Here is a 20,115-nt window from a genome sequence, read left to right as displayed (position 1 = left end):
TTAACTTAAAAAAGTAAGTAACCTGGGTTGCTTTAAAATTTTAAGTTTATTGAACTGGAAAAAGTGAGTTAACACAATGAAGGAGATTAATTTAACCATCAGAAACTCAAAATTATATGCTATCTGAACTAAATAAATTATTTAAGTTGATTTGACAAAAGAAAAAATGTTGTGATTACTACACTGTAAAAAAATATTGTTGGTTTAACTTAAAAAAGTACAAAGTAAGTAACCTGGGTTGCCTTAAAATTTTAAGTTGATTGAACTAGAAAAAGTGAGTTAATACAATGAAGGAGATTAATTTAACCATCAGAAACTCAAAATAATGAGTTATCTCAACTAAATAAACTATTATAAAGTTGATTTGACAAAAATAACAAATCTTGAAAATATTTTTTACAGTGCAGCAACACCTCCCCCTTTGCCTTTCAGACGAGGTTCATGTTTATAACTGTAATCTTGCGGGGTGGACTCATTTAAAGTTATGTAATCGTTTGTTTTAAGCCAGGATTCTGTCAAACACAGCACATCTAGATTATAATCTAAGTTACAATGTACATTTATTTTGCAGTTTGTTTGTTTGTTTGAGTTCAGAAGACTCAACTAGCAATGCAAATGCATTCATAGTGTGGCTATACCATCAGTGTAAGATGTCAGGATGATTTATTGTTATACAAAACATGCAAACGACAGAGAACAGCAACCCAGCTGACAGAAACATCTTGCTAAGGACGGTCAGTTCGTGCTGCAAGGCGTCTTAGAAACGTCATTCTTCTGACAACACGTTCTCTGAAAGACATTTTCTCCAGAAATCACTTTCCACGACAGTTTGGCTTCTTCTGTCAGTCCTTTCTCTTTCAGTATCTGCTCTATCTGAAGAACACAGACCATTATCACATAAGGCTCTCTGTAACTCTTCAATACATTTTCAATGTTTAGTATATTGAACTAACCTTCAATAAAATCTCTTTCTTCACTTCGGGATCATTCAAAATCAAATTTGGACTTTTGTTAGAAACACACATGATGAAGTTCTCAGGTTAATAATGAAGTGAAAATGACAAGTCAATTTCCTTAAAACACTTTACAGTCTCATTTGTTCAGAACAGTTAAATGTATATAATAAAAATAAATGCTACTAATAAAAATATATCGTTCCTGTCAGGTAAATTGCAAACAACTTACCATAGCATATAAATGCCTTTTTTTCCAGACAATCATCGTCGTTCCAGGATCCATCAGGATAAATGTGCACACAGAACTGTTTTCCAGCGTAATTGTTTGGCTGTCCGCTAGCCCAAAATCTGAACCCGGATTCGCTCTGATCGGACCAGATCCAGGGAGAAGTCCCTGTCGTCCGATAGAGTCCAATCCACATGTCTTCTGTAAAGTTGGAGAAAGTTTTCACCAGCTCAGCATGTTCCACCTGGTCATCAATGGTGGCGAGATCAGCGTGTTTCTGTCTGCAGTACGTCTGTGCATCCGTCCAGTTCATTCTCTCAGGAATAACGTAAAATACACGGGAATTCACCGCGGAGCTCAGAGCTGTGGATCGAGAGACATTAATCCGTCACATGACATTACGACTTCAGTCAATGTGAACAGATGAGAAAGAAAACACACGAGTATATTAGATCTGTGCAGTCACAGAAATCGCTCAAAAGATGCTTTCCAACAGGGTTCATTGTAGTTTTGTCCAACTCCATTGACTTGACTTGGACAAAAACGTTATGATAAAACCTTTTGGAAAGCATCTTTCACAGTGTTTTTTGTGTAAGATTATGGGGTGTTTGGAGTGCAACCACAGAAACCGTAAATTCATCAGAAACTATCTTAAAACAGGGCTTTAAGTGTAAAATACCGAATTTGTCCTTTAAAGTGACAGCAGCCTAATAAACCTGCTGTCATTATTAATGTTAATCAAACCAGTGTTGTAGTCGAGACCAGGTCACTCGAGTCCGAGTCGAGACCGAGACCATAGAGGGTCGAGTCCGAGTCGAGACCGAGACCAAAGACAGTCAAACCCGAGTCGAGACCAAGACCATAGAGAGTCGAGTCCGAGTCGAGACCGAGACCAAAGACGGTTGAGTCCGAGTCGAGACCGAGACCATAGAGAGTCGAGTCCGAGTCGAGACCGAGACCAAAGACGGTTGAGTCCGAGTCGAGACCAAGACCAAAGACGGTTGAGTCCGAGTCGAGACCGAGACCATAGAGAGTCGAGTCCGAGTCGAGACAAGACCAAAGACGGTTGAGTCCGAGTCGAGACCGAGACCATAGAGAGTCGAGTCCGGGTTGAGACCGAGACCAAAGACAGTCAAACCCGAGTCGAGACCAAGACCATAGAGAGTTGAGTCCGAGTCGAGACCGAGACCAAAGACGGTTGAGTCCGAGTCGAGACCGAGACCATAGAGAGTCGAGTCCGAGTCGAGACAAGACCAAAGACGGTTGAGTCCGAGTCGAGACCGAGACCATAGAGAGTCGAGTCCGAGTCGAGACCGAGACCAAAGACGGTTGAGTCCGAGTCGAGACCGAGACCATAGAGAGTCGAGTCCGAGTCAAGACAAGACCAAAGACGGTTGAGTCCGAGTCGAGACCGAGACCAAAGACGGTTGAGTCCGAGTCGAGACCGAGACCAAAGACGGTTGAGTCCGAGTCGAGACCGAGACCATAGAGAGTCGAGTCCGAGTCGAGACCATAGAGAGTCGAGTCCGAGTCGAGACAAGACCAAAGACGGTTGAGTCTGCGTCGAGACCGAGACCATAGAGGGTCGAGTCCGAGTTGAGACCGAGACCAAAGACTGTCGAGTCCGAGTCGAGACCGAGACCATAGAGAGTCCAAGCAAAAACCAAGCAAACGTCATAAGTTGACCTCAGACAATCATATAATAAAATTTAAAAAGCCAGTAAATATATGGAAAACAAGATACATTTACTTAAAAGGAAATGTACATATAAATTGTTCATGCCCATGTTTCAAGTTTTCTAGTTGTTGAATAGTTCTGTAATTTCAGGTCATGTGTACACGACACTGTTTTCAACAGAAAAAGTTCATTTACACCACAACAGCGATTTTGGGGGCCTGAAAACAGGTTTTGAAAACGATGGCTTTACCGTCTCCATGTTAACAACAAAAACGTGAATTTGAGAAAACGGTAATGTCGTCATACGCATGTATATGATATGTTTCTTGAGGTGTTTCTTGAAAAAGTGGCCGGACAGCATAATACAGTCATTTTTGTGAACAGGAATCGTTTTGGCAACGTTGTCGTCCGTTTTTAAGACATTGTTGTTGTGTAAACGCACGCACACCCTCAGTTTCCCCCGTCTGTTTGTTACCATGGTTACAGAATGATTTGAGTATTCAATGTAGGTCCTTCTCATTTAGTTCCCCTTGTTTGCACAAGTCCTGGTTTGTGTTTTTGCTGTTTAGTCTTGTTTAAACAGTTGAGTTGTGTTATTTCTACCGTGACCAAGTTCCTAGTCTTCTGTTTAAGTACATTTAAATTAAACTTCCTTGAATTTTGAATTTTGACTTCCAGCGAGTGTCTGAATCGAACAATGTGACCGAATCCCAGAACATCCATCATTTAAGGAGAAATTTGATTTTGTTAATGGTTGCCTTTTAAGATATACGTGATACAGTAAGTCATGGCTGTTTTCATAGCCATTATTCTAAAGAAGAGCCGTATGTTGTAGCAAAGTTCAAATGGAAATTGATGTCTCCATGCTTTGCATCTGTGACAGACGACAGGTTTTGCATTAAAGATAACTTGAGTCAAATCTGAGTCGCCATCAACCTCCAGTCAGTCCGCCGCTGCAGGTAAATGATCATCATGTTTATTTGTTCAATGTGTTGAAGATGACGAGCTTCTCTTTTTATCGTAATCTGTAATTATTGAGGTTAAATTTCAGATTTGAAGGAACAGACATTCTAGTGATAGTATAGAAGTTTTGATGCTGTTTCTTCGAGTTTTGATCCTGAGAACATTGCATATGTGAGAGGTTGTAAAAAAAATGTGCTGTGAATAATGTCAGCAGTCGTTGTCTGTAGTGTACTGTTAATTTACAGCTCCCTTTTACAGTATCTTACCGTAACAACTCTTCTCATTTGGGAAACTGATTGCTTCAAATCATTCAAGTTTAAAAACGGATATGTATACGGTATTACTGTAGCATTGGACTCTACGATCGGCGGAAAGAATCCAGCATCCTCAGACCTTCACCAGAAATATCACCGTGCATAGAGCCCATTGAGTGAACGGACTGGGGTGAGATCTTCGAGGCTGCTGAAATAAGCTTCTAAAATATTGATGTCTTTGCATGTGGGTCATAATACTTTGACAAAAGACTCAGCAGCAATTGATCAATGGAGAAAGAGGGTCCCATTGCTGTGGGACAATGGCAAGAGAACGAGAAGTGTTTTTATATTTTGAAACCCGTCAGCTTGGAGTTTTTGAGGTTGAAGTTGTGGAATAAGCTCTATATTTCAAGTGTGAAGGCATCTAATCATTTGAATGAAAAAATGGACTGATTTCTTAAAAAATATCTCTTCTCCTTGAGGCTGCTGGAGGTCCTTATGTACATGGGGCGATAGCCTCAAACAGATATGTGGTGCACATTGATCCTTCTGTTAGGGGTGAGTTGTCTTTCTGTACAGATGTATATCGTTTTTTCATTTATTCGTAAAGTGTTCTTATTTATGCAGTAGATGATGATGATTTAAACATTTTCAATCACAAATGATGTCCTAACTGTATTTGATTTGGTATTGACTTTGAAGTGTGACCTACAATATCTTCACATTATAGCAATGTTCTCCCACATATTTAGCTATTGTAACTGCACTTATTTACGTTGTTTATATTAGTAGCTGAGGTTAAAGAGGTTGGCTGGCTTGACTAAAAATTTTGACTGGAATAGAAATCAAATGAAGAAAATATCAAGTTTATGATCTCTGAAATTTATTTATTTTAGTTTTGACAATTTTCATGTACAGATAATCTGAAGAAAATAACACTTTAAGAACAAAAAAAAAAAAAACCCACAGGAAATACTTTTATAATCAGGTCTAGCAAAATAAAATAGTAAGAAAGGTAATGTTTAAGCTATCATCAGTACCCGAAAATTTGACTACTCATTTAAAGAAAGTAATGGTGTAGTTATTGATTGATTCTATACTTGTTCATTTATGTGTAATGCTACGGTAAATCAAATTATGTTCTTTCTCATTGTAAGCAGTCTTAATTTACAATGATACATCTCTTGTCCTCCCTGCATTTGTTCATTGTCCACCAAGGAAGAGTTTAGACAGACCAGCTTTCAGATAACTCAGAGCATCTTTATTGGCTTCTTCAGTTTCAGCGGTTTTCCTCAGTTCCTCCAGCTCTCGGACCCAGTCTTCTTTCCCAGCCTCCCTCAGTTTAGGGATGAAGAAGTCCAGATGCTGAAGAGTGAAGGCCGAGTCTGGCTTTAATGCGATCTGAGACAGATGCTTGATGGTCTTGTACGCATCAGATAGAAGAATTTGCTTCTGTTCCTCAAGCTTTTTTAGATCTTTCTCAAGTGAATCCATTATAAACAAAAACCTCTTGTTTTTTTCTTGAGCTTTTTCATATTCCTTATTAAATTCATCGAATTCCATTATCACAACTGATGATTTGATGACATATTTCTTGTTTTCTTTGACATGTTTGCTGTGGTGACACTTCCCTGTGCACACGGTACAGAAACCGTTTTGCATGACTTCACATTTGCTGGGATTAGAAACCCACCAGCAGTCAAACTCATGGCAGTTTTCCTCACAGACGGTGCAGGTCGTCGCCTTCCTGTGCTTCCATGAAGCGCTTTCAATGGTAACCTTCTCTTTGACAGTCTTTTTTAATTTAATGTTAAAGTTTTTAAAAGTCTCAATCTTTTCCTTGTTTTCTTTAATTGCCTGCTGGATCTGAAGTTTTTCATCCTTTTTCTGTTCTTTCTCACGAATTCGTAGCTGTAAGTTGCAGATGGACGCTTCTAATCGAATGCGCTCTATCAGGACATCTGAAGTCAACTCTAAACTTCTTCTGTTCTTTCCATTTAGAGACTGAAGAAATTCCTTCATGCCGTCCATGCTGTCCTCCCAGGCATCTCTTTGTGCACGAACTTGACGCTCTCCAGTGTGACGGGCGTCCGCCTGCCGGTTGTTGAATAAGAAATGAACAGGCTGGTTCTTGTGGTCTCGTCTGCAGGGGATTCTAGCTTTATTAATGGCGCCGAGGACGTTTTTGGGCGGCAAACCATCAGAGTGTGTGATTAGAAACACAATGTTGTTCACAATGTCTTTTCCAAACAAAGACAGAATTGAACTGATGATGTAATGCTGTCTGTCCGAGAGACGATTCTTAGAAGCTGGAATCACAAAACACACAGCGTCGACTTCTCGAACGCCATCACTGCTTTGAAACAGTGTGGATAAATTCTCAGCAACTTCCAGATCTTTTTCCAGTCCTCTAGTGTCTCCGTAGCCTGGAGTATCAATGATGGTGAGAGATATGGGACTCTTTATTGGACAGACCTCATACATGGTGATTTCAGAGGTTTGTGATTCTGATTGGTCTCTGGATTCTTCTTCTGTGATTTCGTACCATATTTCATCCTCAAACTTCACCTCCATTAAGTAGTTGACCATGTTGTTGATGAGAGTCGTCTTACCAGCGCCGGTTTCTCCCACCAGCAGAACAATTTTATTTGGTTTACTGCTGTCTTTTTTCCCATAAGTCCATTTTCTGACTTTCTCATGATCATCAAGCACTTTTCTATCTGTGTGAAGACGGTATCGTATTGGAGGACCTCTATGAATAAGAGTTTTTGTGCGTGGTTGAAGATTTGGCTGTCTGTAAAATAAGGAGGCAAATGTTTATTAAAAAAATTGCATTGAGTTAATTGAAGACTAGAAGTTCTTTTGGAAATACAGACATTTTCAACATGTTCATATACATCTAAAGACACATTATTTTAAACAGTAAGTCCATCCAAATAATTTCATTTAAAAAAAATGTTAAAGGAGAACTCAAAATGAACCTTTGGTCTGATAAAACATCGGTACCTAGTCAATCATTCTCTGAGATTTGTTTTCATATGATAATCGAATGTAAAGAGTTTTATCTCTAAAAACTGTTTAGCGTATAATGCAAAGTAAAAGGAAATTGCTAGTTAATACCACTAACAAGGCTCAAAATAGCCCCACACTAACACAGTAACATAATGAGGGTCCATACATGCAAAACGAAGCATTGAGAACTTTGTAAGTGTACAGATTGTTTAATAAGAAGATACTTTATGAAGACAGTTCACTTCGTGTATACAGGCAGGAGCCATCTTAGAAAACAGACTCGATAAGTCGATCTCTGAACGCCGTTCATACAGTTCAGAAGTTCGCTGAACTTCACACAGTTCAGATCACTCAGCACGACGTTCGTGGTTTGACTAGTCGAGACTATTTTCTAAGATGGCTCTTTCTCTTTACACTCGGTTTGTCTATCGAGTAGGTGTAGAAGTCAGGCCACTCCACCGGAGGTAGCGTTACGTTAAACGCTAATACTGTCAGATTGTCTATCCATTGAGAGAGTGTGTACGGGTCAGCCAATTTGGTTCCGTCCATTAAAATTAACTTTTACAAATACCAGTCATGGTCCTGGACAGTGAGTGACCTTGCACATTAAGAAAAATAGGATTTTCTCAAGTCACTGTTAAAAATCGAGCTAACAAAACTTGCGAACTAACGTTAGTGATCGACCAGAGGGACCATTCTGCCACCAATTAAACTCTGCCACAAAAAAACAAAAAACAAAAATCTATAAAGTCTATACAACGAGCGATTGTGTCTGTTCTTCTGGAAGACTTTCACAGTGCTGGTGCTTTCTAGAGCGAGAGTGCTCTGGAGATCATGTACTTCTGAATGCTCAACTGCTGTTTTAATAGCATCAAACCTCTGAGTTTGTTGACAATTGGTTAGAGGGCGAAGAAGTGAGTGCTTCACTGTTTCAGATCACTGTTCTGTGCGCTCTGGCACTGGTGACAGGTCCTTCCTGAAAGAGCAACATGTTTTTTTCAAGATGTCATTCCATCCATGCGTTTCTGGGTGCAGTAGGGCTTTGTCCCCCCTGACGTTCATAATTACTACATCACGTGTTTGGGCTTAACCACCTCTTGGGGATAACTCATGTTCCCACAGCAGGGATATGAGTATCTCGTTGTTGAGATCAAGACTCGGCTTTGTTTGTGAAGGTGGAGTCCCTACTCCGATGCCCTGCTCTAGTGTTTCTTCTGGGACAACTTCCCAGAAGAAGGCTAAAGTGAATTCCTGAGCGGGTCACTAAGGGATGGAGGAAAGAGCTCTTGGAGATAGTACCCGATCCACTCCCTCCGCCCGCAGGAGGGCCGAGTGGAGTTCTTTGTTTTTGTGTGTGTCTGTTCTGCTGCTGGCTCCCAAAAAAGACATTTTTAAACAACCCACATTTTCAAAGAAAGAGCAATTTCCTCTTTTACTGGGCCCCAAGAGAGCCAGACTGTCAGTGTGCGACCCTGTAAAGCCTTTCACCCCTCATCCCCCTCTTGAATTACCAGCCGGCAATTGGGCGTGTTCGAAGACCCAGTCATGTCTTCTCACGCCCGGTTCATAGATGCTTAAAACTCTCCCAACCGGTCCAGCTGGCTGTTCCGTAGCAGAAGACTCGGCTTATGATTCAGTTTGGCTGGTGTCCGCCCAATCAGCACTAATTGCTGAGATAGAGACTCGCCTTCGTTCGTGAAGGTGGAGTCCCCCACTCCTATGCCCTGCTCTAGTGTTTCTTCTGGACCAACTTTGGTGTTGAGATAATGTTCCCCTGGCAGGAGCGTGGACATTGCACTCCTACTGGTGAATAAGTCGGTCCCTCCAGCCAATATGAAGATTGGCAACATGCTCAAAAACTCACCAAATTTGGCACGCATGTCAGGACTGGTGAAAAATTTCGTATTTTGTGGGTTTCGCGGATGGGCGTACCAAAACGACTCGTTAGCGCCACTTAGAAAATTGGAAAAAATTAGCCCCTCGTCCACGTTCAACCTACATGCACGAAATTAGGTGGGGCCGTGTATCATATCAAGATGCACAAAAAAGCCTCAAGAAGCCATACCCTAAACTCAACAGGAAGTCGGCCATTTTGAATTTGGCAGCCATTTTTGACGATTTACACACGCCGTACTTTAACGAACTCCTCCTAGGGATTTAGTCGGATCGACTTCAAATTTCGGCTGTGCCTTCTAAAGACATTGACGATGTAAATTTGTCTGAAACTATCTACGCTTTTTCGTCGATGCGCGTGTCCGTGGCGTTGATGATACGCCATGAAACAGGAAGTTGTAGTAACTTGGCTGTAAATGCCCAGATCTGCATGAAATTTTACACATTTGACAAGAGTCCCGCCCTGAACAAATCTACATGCCGACATTCACCCACAGTCATAGCGCCACCTGCTGGCATCAGGACCTTTAACGAAGCAGCCCCCGCCGCATGTTTGACCGACATGTACGAAAATTCTGTGGTACATCTACCATGTCCAGACGCACAGAAAAGTCTCTTGGAGCGATGCCCTAAACTCAACAGGAAGTCGGCCATTTCTAATTTTACTGCTGTTTTTGGATGATTTACTCATTACGTACTTTAACAAACTCCTCCTCGGGATTTAGTCAGACTTCACATTTCTGCTGTGCCTTCTAAAGGCATTGACGATGAAAAGTTGTGCTATCTGCGCGTTTTCGTCAATGGGCGTGTCCGAGGAGTCGACGATTCGCCATGAAACAGGAAGTTGTTGTAACTTCAGTGTACATCCTTGGACCTGCGCAAAATTTTATACGTTATACAACAGTCCCGCCCTGAAGACACGTGCATGGCGAACTTAGCCCACAGTAATAGCGCCACCTGCTGGCAATGAAGTGCTGGTAAATGAAGTGAGTAGCAAATTCACAGCCGCACCGGCTGAGCTCCAGAATATGCAATGCGGCCGCCTCACACCCCGACGCGCTACAGGTGCAAGGGCCCGCCCATCACTGCTTGCAGCTTTAATTTAGTTTAGTTTTTATTTTTTGAAAAGGCTTAGTTTTAGTTTAGTTTTTAATAGTTTTAGGTTTTTTTAGGGTTATTTGTCAGGGGCAAGATTGAAATAGGTCAGAAAAAGAATTGTGTACTAATAAATCAACAAAAACATCATTCAATTTCAGAAATATCTATTCAAAAAAATTTGTGCCCATATATAAACAGTCACAAGACTCTGCAGTAAATGCAAAATGTCTAAGTGACGTGTGCCAGGAAAAAGCTAAATAGCCAACAGACTAAAGAATAATAATAATAATAATTCCTTAGTTAATAATTTGTTAAACAGAACAACTTAATTATATTAAATATGATTCACACCGTATAAAAAATCTACACATTTAACACCAGTATAACCCATATAAAATTCACACCACATTGAAATTCCTTTACCTTACAAAATCCACATGCGGTATCAACAATCTACACATCTTCTATATTAAATTATAATATATATATATATATATATATATATATATATGGCTTGACATTAACTTTTTTGCTAGTGGTAACTTTTTTGCTAGTAAAACTAGTGGTTTCCCAAAATTACTAGCCACGCAGCATTTTGACCAGTCACATTTTTCTTGTTGGAAAATTATGTTTTATTTGATTAAAGTTGACAATAGGGCTTAAAACGTGCTAAAATGTACTAATATTATCATTAGCGCTGATAAGGTTGTAAAACTGCTTTTTTGAAAACATGTTGTCTATTAAGATAAACACATAAAATAGCTTATTATTGTATTGTATATAATAAAAGTGCTGCATCATTTTTTTACAGCAGTAAATACTGGAATACAGAGTAGAACAATGATCTGCATTAGAAATAATGAGCAAAGAATCAATTATTTTTTCTAAGATATACACTCGATGCACAGTTGATCTTTTGAATAAATGGCAAAAAGTCTTAGCTGAGACTGTGTGCATGATTATGCTGTATTATTCTACTTGATAAAATGTATTGCAGCGAGGTTGTGTGTGCAATAGATCTAGAACAGCTAGGTGTGACTGTTATTCATGCGCAATTGAGCATCCACATCAGAGAGCAGGGCCTCGGGGTAATGGAGATAATATCTCATTCTAAGGTAATAAAAACATAACGATTCATTATGCAAGGTCTTTATACACCACAGAATACATAGTTATGGATATTATAGTGTGTTGTATTGTATTTCTGTCAATAGATCCTCATAAATATTACATATTGCACCTTTAGGCCGCCAGGGCCCAGAGTTAATTATTTTAAATTAGATTTTGTTTTTTAATTATATCCTCCTGTAGAAAAAAACAACAAAACAACAACAACAACAAAAAAAAAACAATAATTTAAACTCACTCCATGGTGCTCTCTGGCCTGAAGCTGTGCTCTCACTGACGATCTTGTGCTGGAGTGTGTGTCTGAACAATCTGCTTTGACTGAAATGCTGGTTTGTTTAACATGCCTGAAGTCCCTCCCAATCCAATGTGTCTTACGTCTCACTGTCCTCTGAATAGTCTGTTATAAAACGCCAGGTATGTACTGTATGCATAACTCATTATCTTGAAGAATAAATATTCTAATATATAAAACAACGTGCTTTACTCTATTACATGCAGCTGCCAGGTTTGGTTAAGAAAAAGTTTTAATGGGTTTGAACTTATTTATGTGTGTGTGCGTGTGCTTTAAATGTAGTGTTTTATGGAAAAATGAATGAAACCAAAACTTGAACTGAAGTATTAAAACTTAAATAATTCTCATTTTCAGTTCTCATTTCAACAGAAGACGAGGATATTTAGAGAATAACGATTCAAAAGCAGAGCTATCTACCCTCTAATCGCGGTAATCTGATGTCACACACCAATCAGTCAGTGCAGCACCGCTTCAAGTCACACACACCTAACATTTCAATGGTCGTCCAAGACAAACAATATATTTTAATACTATATGACAGACATTATCAGCGCTACAGACCTTCTAAAATTACCCTTACAGAACAAAAATATAATTCCATATATTTATGGTCCATATATTGAATGGTTTAAATACACTGAAAAATATATGAAATAATATTGCATTAATATATCACAAAAAAACAAGGAATATAATTGTAATTTTTATTTTATTTTAATTATTTTATTTTTATATAATTGTAAGTTTTATTCAAAGTTGTAAGTTGCTAATTCAAAGACATACAAAAGAGTATCAGGACAATGAAAGACTGCATTTATTTGTAACTGCTAATAATTTGTATTCAAATTCTTAAATAAAAAACACATCAACTAAGCTAAGTAATTAATAGACATCACTGCAATATAGCTCCTGTATTTTAACTACAGCATCAGTGTTTCCCGTTCTTCTGAAGAACCGGTTTTATTTAGAATTTAGAAAGTTTTTATTTAGAATTAACAGAGGTTTAAATGTTGAGGATTGATTAAAAATGGAGATCAGAGTTTGCTTTTAGTTGGGCTCTTGACTTTTTAGTTTTTGTGTTTTCTTGCTGCTATCTGATCTGTTTTTGGAAGTATAATAATAATGCTAAAACTAATGGTGTGAGTTGTGAAGTAGTTGACGTGAGCTGCAACAGAAAAATTAACATGCACAAAAGGAAAAACCCGTAAAACCAGCATCACATTTTTCTCCATACAATGATATAATTAGAACATATATAATTACAAAGAGTTTTAAAGCATGTCACACACCCTCTGTTAATTGTCTAAGGTATTTTGCTGCTATTATTATTATTTTTTTCTGCAAACTCAGCTTTTGTTCTGAGACACCTGCAGTTGTAAAGGCCTCACCTTTCTCTTAAATTCCTCAGACACAATGAACACGTTTCCACCATTGGGCCAAACTGTTCTGGTTAATGAACCGCTCCATTCTGTGCAGATCCGGCCCAGCCGGTAGAAGACGGTTTCACTTTCCACTGTGGGGCGTATTACAGGCCAGATATAATCAAGCAAGCATCGAAACAATGTTTAATCACTTTTAATGAGTCAACGTTAACTGCATTGAATCAACATCACTTTTGCACCTGCAATTAATGTTGAAATCTTAATCAAAAATCGAATGTACCGGCATTGAATCAGTGTTACAATGTTGTGTTGCTTCAACATCATGATTGACTCAGAAAATTAAACACAACAAATGAATAGAAATGTTTGGTCACCGTTACGATGATTCAACGCAGTCTCATGAAAGTGCGTATCTATACCACAAATGTTATTTCTCGTGCCATTTATACGCCAAAAATGTTTTTTGAGTGCATATGCTACACACTGAAAACCCCTTGGTTCAGATTAGGGGAATAAAAAAATAAAAATAAAAAAAAAAACTATTTTTGCCATATAAATGACATGAGAAATAACATTTGTTGTATTGATACGCACTTTCATGAGATCGGGCAGGATTATCAGTGTTTCCTGTGGTTGGCCAGTTTGACTTGACATTGTATTTGGGTTTATGGTCTTTGTAATGCTTAATAAAACATAAATTGCTGTAAAAAAAAAACAAGAAACAAAGATGATCAGGTGATTCATTCATTTTATGCCTGAAAAAAAAGTGTTTCTTAGTTATTAATAGATTATATTCACCAACAATATTTCTTGCCCTAGTGAACACATTGTTGGACAAAGCAAGAATTTAACTAAGAGGGGCGTCTCTTTTCAAAAGGTCAATTGATAAAAGTTGATATCTGTGTTTTGTATTACATGCGAGATTCTATCTACACAGGTTTGTTCACAAACAAATCTTTAGACACACACAGACATCAAGAATCAACATATGAATCTCAACAATGGTGATATTATTCATGCTGCAATGCATGCTGAGATCCACCTACTCATGGCACCCAGCATGCATTGCAGCATTAAGCATGTCACCATTGCTCTCTTGAAAAAGCGATTTTAATCTCAAGGAGGCTTCCTGCATGTAAAATAGAGGTAAATAGAATAAAGATCTGTGGTGATTTCAAAATAACGGTGAACCCATCTCTGTGTGCAGAACATTCATTACCTTCAATTGAAGATTTGCTCACTGGCTGGGAGAAAAATATTTAGCGAACTAGACTTTTTACATACCTACCTCACTGTAAAAAAAATATTGATGGTTTAACTTAAAAAAGTAAGTAACCTGGTTGCCTTAAAATTTTAAGTTGATTGAACTGGAAAAAGTGAGTTAATACGATGAAGGAGATTCATTTAACCATCAGAAACTCAAAATTATATGTTATCTGAACTAAATAAATTATTTAAGTTGATTTGACAAAAGAAAAAATGTTGTGATTACTACACTGTGAATAATTTTTGTTGGTTTAACTTAAAAAAGTAAGTAACTTGAGTTGCCTTAAAATGTTAAGTTGATTTAACTGGGAAAAAGTGAGTTAATACAATGAAGGAGAATAATTTAATCATCAGAAACATCAGAAAAAATAATAAGTTACCTAAATAACTCAACTAAATAAATTATTATAAAGTTGATTTGACAAAAGAAAATATGTTGTGATAACAAATTTTGAAAATATTTTTTTACAGTGCTGCAGATTCCTGTGCACAAAGATTCCTGTAAATATCTTATCATCACGACCCACAAAGGGATGTTTGCACACACCAGATTACCCTTCAACATCACTTCAGCTCAATCAATATTGGACTCGAAGAAGTGCTACCATGTGTACACTGTTTTTTGGATGAGGCCATGGTCACAGGAAAAGACACTGCTCATCACTCATCACATCAACGTAGAGTAATAATAATAATAAATAAATAAATAAATAAATAAATAAATATATAGGAAGCAAAATGAAATAGATAAAGAAACAACAAATGTATGCTTGTTCTATCAACCAGAACTTACCCAACTGCATAAATGAAGAAATCCTGTTTACACTGATCACACACTATCCAGACCCTTATTTATAATGACATTGGAAAACTCATCAACAGCTGCAGTATTGAATCATGGTTTTACCTGACCTGTTAAGTGCCTGGTATGAAGTAGTTTAACATAAAATAACAAAAACATGCAATAAAAACATATTTATTCAATGGTAAATGCTTTTGAATTGAACTAGAAGTCATGTCTCATTTCATGGAAAGAAAAAAAAAAAAAAACACAAAAGCACATGCAACAATATTGTTTCAGGTTAAGATTAACAAACCCAGTGCCTCAATTTAATCATTGTGTTTTGGGAAAAAGTTATTGTCACATAAAAACACTGATGATATCCGGAAAACAATGAATAATGAAAGCAAAACCAAACGCAACTGAAATTGATCCAACTCCGTCTGTTTATCCTAGTTTACACAGAAAACATCCTGATTATAAGATTATAACACAAAAGAGTTTGATTACACCACAATACTTTCCTGTCACTCAAACAGTAGATCATGCTGGAAGAAATACAAATCTTCATTACAGTATGTGTTGAAATGTTTCTCTTCAGTGCAATGGAAGTCACCTTGACCTTGGATATAACAACTGCAAAATGTGTAAATGTTATTAAAATAATATTTTTTTTAGTCTGTTAATTCTGAAGTGAGAAGACATAAGTGCGTTTATTCAATTTTACTCAACCACTGTGTCAGTGCATGAATTGTAAAAGAAGTTTTTGGAAGAAATACAGATTTGTATTCACATTTTATATATATATATATATAAACACTGTGAAGCATTAGCCTCATCACCAACAATTTGAAATGCATCACACTTTTATGCTGTCATCAATGACACGAATGAGAGTTAATTAAATAAATGAGAGCTAATTAAAAGACTGAAGAATTACCTAAATTAAAAATAAACATATCCAGCATTAGTGTAACAGTGTCTTGTAATATTTGAGTTGTGGTGTGTGGTTGTATTATTTCATGTTTAGTCTTGGACTAAAGTCTTCTTTATCATCTCTGATGTCGTTCGCTTGATAGCCACCATATCTTTGACAGAAAACAAGACCTTTTAACAGTTTATTATTTTGCTGTGTTTTCTTGTGTTTGTTTTTACACCATCACCATGGGAACACACCAACTCTGCATTCACCATCAGCCGTTCCAAAGCCTCGTCCCAAGATGGCCGCCGCCGTTCCAGAGCCTCGTCCCGTCGAGGATGTGTTCTTCATCTAGTAATTTATTCATAGTGATAAAAGGACTATATTTATTCATTTGTCACTAAGAAGAAAAATCCATATTTAAGTGTTTTCTATAAAAGCCAAGTGGCAGGTTTGGTTATGGATTAGTTTCTCTTGGTTATTTTTGTGAATATTAAATTAGTCTTTAGTGATTTTCTTAAAAAAAAAATAATAATAATAATAAAAAAAAACTGACCTGACCGAACTTGTATGCCAAAAGATATTTTGAGGATACACTACAAAATGTTGGATCAGCCTCAATTTAGAGAAAAACGAGATGTCGAGAAGTTATGAGTTATAATACAAAGATAATCAACAATGATTCACACCACTGTTGTGTGATGCTGAGAATTGGAGGAAGAAACATTGTAACCTGAATAAGAGATTCAACAGTAACAGAGAATAAGATGAAACATAATATATATAAAGGGAGCAATATGAAAGAGATAAAGAAACATCATAAGTGAAGTACAACACAGGCCTATATGTTTGTTCTCTCAACCTGAAATAACCCAACTGTATAAATGAAGAAATCCTGTACACTGATCATAAACTATACAGACCCTTATTTATAATGACATTAGTAAACTAGACAGTATTAGTAACAGCTACAGTATTGAATCATGATTTTACCAGGCCTGTTAAGTGCCTGGAATAAAGTATTTTAATATAACATATTAATATTGCAATAAAAACATTAAAATGCTTTTATTCAATTGCAAATGCTTTTGAACTGAACTTGAAGTCATGTCTCATTTCATGGAAAGAAAAAACACAAAAGCACATGCAACAATATTGTTTCAGGTTAAGATTAACAAACCCAATGCCTCAATTTAATCATTGTGTTTTGGGAAAAAGTTATTGTCACATAAAAACACTGATGATATTCCTGCAGAAGACAATTAATAATGAAAACAAAACCAAACGCAACTAAAACTGATCCAACAGAAAAAAATACTGTTTACACGGACAACATCCTGGTTATAAGATCATCACACAAAAGAGTTTGATTATACCACAAAATTTTCCTGTAACTCAAACAGTAGATCATGCTGGAAGAAATGCAAGTCTTGTTTGACCAGTTCATGATGTGATGAAATGTGTCTCTTCAGAACAACTGCAAAATCTGTAATGTACTGTAATTAAATTGTTTAATCCCACCGGTCACAATTGTGACTGCATCTTTTTTCTTATTTTTGGAAGCTCTAAAAATGTTGACGTAAAGGTAAAACATCTTAATTTACAGATAGAACTATCGTATTTTGTCAATATATTCTTTAAATGGTCTACTACTGATATATTCTGAGAATTATACTCCTGCATGAATATTTTGCTCGTAAGACTTGTACATTTGTAGTTTAACACAGTGCTTCAATTGAAAACACAGGTATTGTCTGGTATTGGCAATCCTACACTGAACATATGCCACACCTGAGACGGATGGATGATCTCGGCAAAGGAGAAGTGCTCAATAACACAGATTTAGAAAGATTTATGAACAATATTTGAGAGAAAATGTATGTACAGTATATATTGTATTTCCATAGCGCAGGGAACTTCACGTCCGCATTTACATTTTCTGATTGTACAATTTGTTTTACACATTCTTTCACTTTCAATACAATCAGTTTTAATAGCATGTTTCTGCATCCCAAACACAATATTTAAGACACACTCTTAGGGTGCTTTAGATGTAGCACACGTGTCTAATAATATTGCACTTGTTACTAATATTAACTATAGGCCAGTAGGTTTAACTATGGAGGTGTAATAAAGACAACACTGGTTAAATGACAAAGCAAAGCTCTGTCTGTATTTAAAGGAAGTATTGAATTGTTTATTGGTATTCAAAAGAAAAAAAAAAGAAAATAACAAATTGTCAGAGTTCCCTTTGTTCAATATCAAACCACAGTTATAGGGATTCAATTGAATTCAAAATAAATTAAACAATTTCACTTGACTCTGTTATTCATTCACCCTCTAGGCTATAACGATTAATTCTACACCATATCAAATACAAACCCATAAACATTCACAAATGTTCACACTTGTAAAGTTGACAGTTCACAAAACCACATTCAAAAAAAAAAAAGCAAAACTAAAGGAAACAGTTCAATAAATCAGTTCAAATGACTCATTTGACTGTTCAGTTCAAACAGTTGAGTTCAAATTCATTGCGAAGAATGAGTCGATTCGTTGATTCAGTTCAGACAATCCAATGTTTTTCAGAATCATGGAAAAGTGATTCAACAGTTCCAAAGAAGATCTTTTTGAACAGGGAAAAAATACCCTTTCCTAAATAAAGCTCAGTCCCGTTTAGGAGAAAAACTAGCAGGCAATCACACTGTCAGAAAAAAAGGTACAAAACCTGTCACTGGGGCGGTACCTTTTCAAAAAGGTACACTTTTGTACCTAAAGGGTGCATATTGGTACCATAATTGTACAAATATGTACCATGAAGGTACCAATATGCACCCATTAGGTACAAAAGTGTACCTTTTTGAAAAGGTACCGCCCCAGTGACAGGTTTCGTACCTTTTTTTCCGAGAGTGAGAACTTTCCAACCCAATTCCACAGGTGCTGGTCAAACTCAAATCGACTCAAATCGACGTTCATCTCGCTGGGAAGGCTCACCATCTTAGATCATGACGCTGAAAAGAAAGCAGTTTAACGTTGGACAAAAACCTGCATGTGCAACAGGCAACATTTAGTTCAAAACAGTTATCCTGTTCTGCATTTAACAGCTACATTTCCAAAGTGATTCGACAGTTCGGATAACATTATGCAACTTAAACATCACTAGTTCAATATGATAGACAATGACATGAACATTACTCATAAACACATTAACCATTACATCACCTTTTACTCATTAACAGCAGATTGTACCTGCATTTCATACTGACAAATAAATACTTTTTCACTCTCTATCAAATTAACACATCAGTATACGATCGCATTCATGAAAGTTTACACATTTCAAAACGTGTACTCACCCAATCCAAGGAAAATATATATATCAAATCCTCTCTGATGATCTCAACTTTTACAATGTTATTCTGCAGCTCATCTCAGTCACGAGCCAGCATGAAACTGAAGGAAAAAAGTGGCTGGAGAATATGAGTAATTGTGGTAACATGTAAATAAATTACATATACTGAAGGATTTTATATTTTATTGTCACACTTTAATGGGTAAAATAATTTATTTAATGGACAAATCAAACACAACCCGTGTAAGGCTTTTATTTGCACATGTGACAGAATCAGTTAGGTGATTGACAGTTGTGGTGTCCTATCAGAGAAGAGTATGGGCTATTTAATGCTGGTTGGCTGTGTACCCTGAACTAGAGGATTCCTGAACCACAGAGACCTCACAGCCCATTGCTTCACCCAACGGTTCATTACTCGAAGCTTCATTCACCATTGCTCACTAGTGACACCTAGCTACTGTACAAAGAAGTAACAGACAAATTAATCAATTCTGAACCAATGACCCGAGCAGACATTTGATGTCTATCCCCCTAAATAAATATTTATTTATTTTCTTCTCATTGTTAATGTCTGTAACCTTTCATTTGCAATAATAAAAAGACCTGAGCAGACATTTTTCCATTGCCTGGGTTTAAAATAAAATATGTATCTTTATCTGTCTGAATTTACTTTTTCAGACACAACTGTCACACACAGTTAATTAATTTTTCATAAACTGTTTGGAATGGATAGTGACAGTATGACACTGTGTTGAGTGTAATGACTGGAGTGTGTTTAATAAAGTAAAGTGCACAGAATAGTTAAGGGAGGGAATAGTTAAGAATTGTTTCTGGTGTGTTTTGTGCAGTGAACTGTGGCTAGTTTCAGTGCAGTGTTGTGCTATGGGCATATAGAGGAGCAAACTGCAACACTGC

General features: G+C 37.1%; 2 protein-coding genes across 2 annotated transcripts; both read right to left on the bottom strand.

Moving 5' to 3' along the window:
* Positions 1-620: 620 nt before the first annotated feature.
* On the bottom strand, positions 621-4,241 carry LOC148998558 (C-type lectin LmsL-like). Its single transcript, XM_089125418.1, has 5 exons — positions 4,217-4,241; positions 1,186-1,545; positions 1,084-1,091; positions 954-1,034; positions 621-873 (listed from the first exon to the last, which is right to left on the bottom strand). Exons 1-5 carry the CDS (start codon positions 4,239-4,241, stop codon positions 736-738), a joined length of 612 nt encoding a protein of 203 aa, XP_088981544.1. The 3' UTR covers positions 621-735.
* A 792-nt stretch (positions 4,242-5,033) lies between these two features.
* On the bottom strand, positions 5,034-13,124 carry LOC120461263 (uncharacterized). The gene is made up of 3 exons (XM_039649424.2): positions 12,889-13,124; positions 11,447-11,605; positions 5,034-6,871 (listed from the first exon to the last, which is right to left on the bottom strand). The coding sequence occupies exons 2-3, from the start codon at positions 11,449-11,451 to the stop codon at positions 5,281-5,283; spliced, it is 1,596 nt and encodes a 531-aa protein (XP_039505358.2). The 5' UTR covers positions 11,452-11,605; positions 12,889-13,124; the 3' UTR covers positions 5,034-5,280.
* Positions 13,125-20,115: the final 6,991 nt, after the last annotated feature.

The sequence above is a fragment of the Pimephales promelas genome, chromosome 1 (assembly GCF_988280905.1).
Source record: "Pimephales promelas chromosome 1, fPimPro1.hap1.1, whole genome shotgun sequence".
In the NCBI taxonomy this organism is placed as follows: domain Eukaryota; kingdom Metazoa; phylum Chordata; class Actinopteri; order Cypriniformes; family Leuciscidae; genus Pimephales; species Pimephales promelas.
This window is presented reverse-complemented; position numbering and strand designations above follow the sequence as displayed.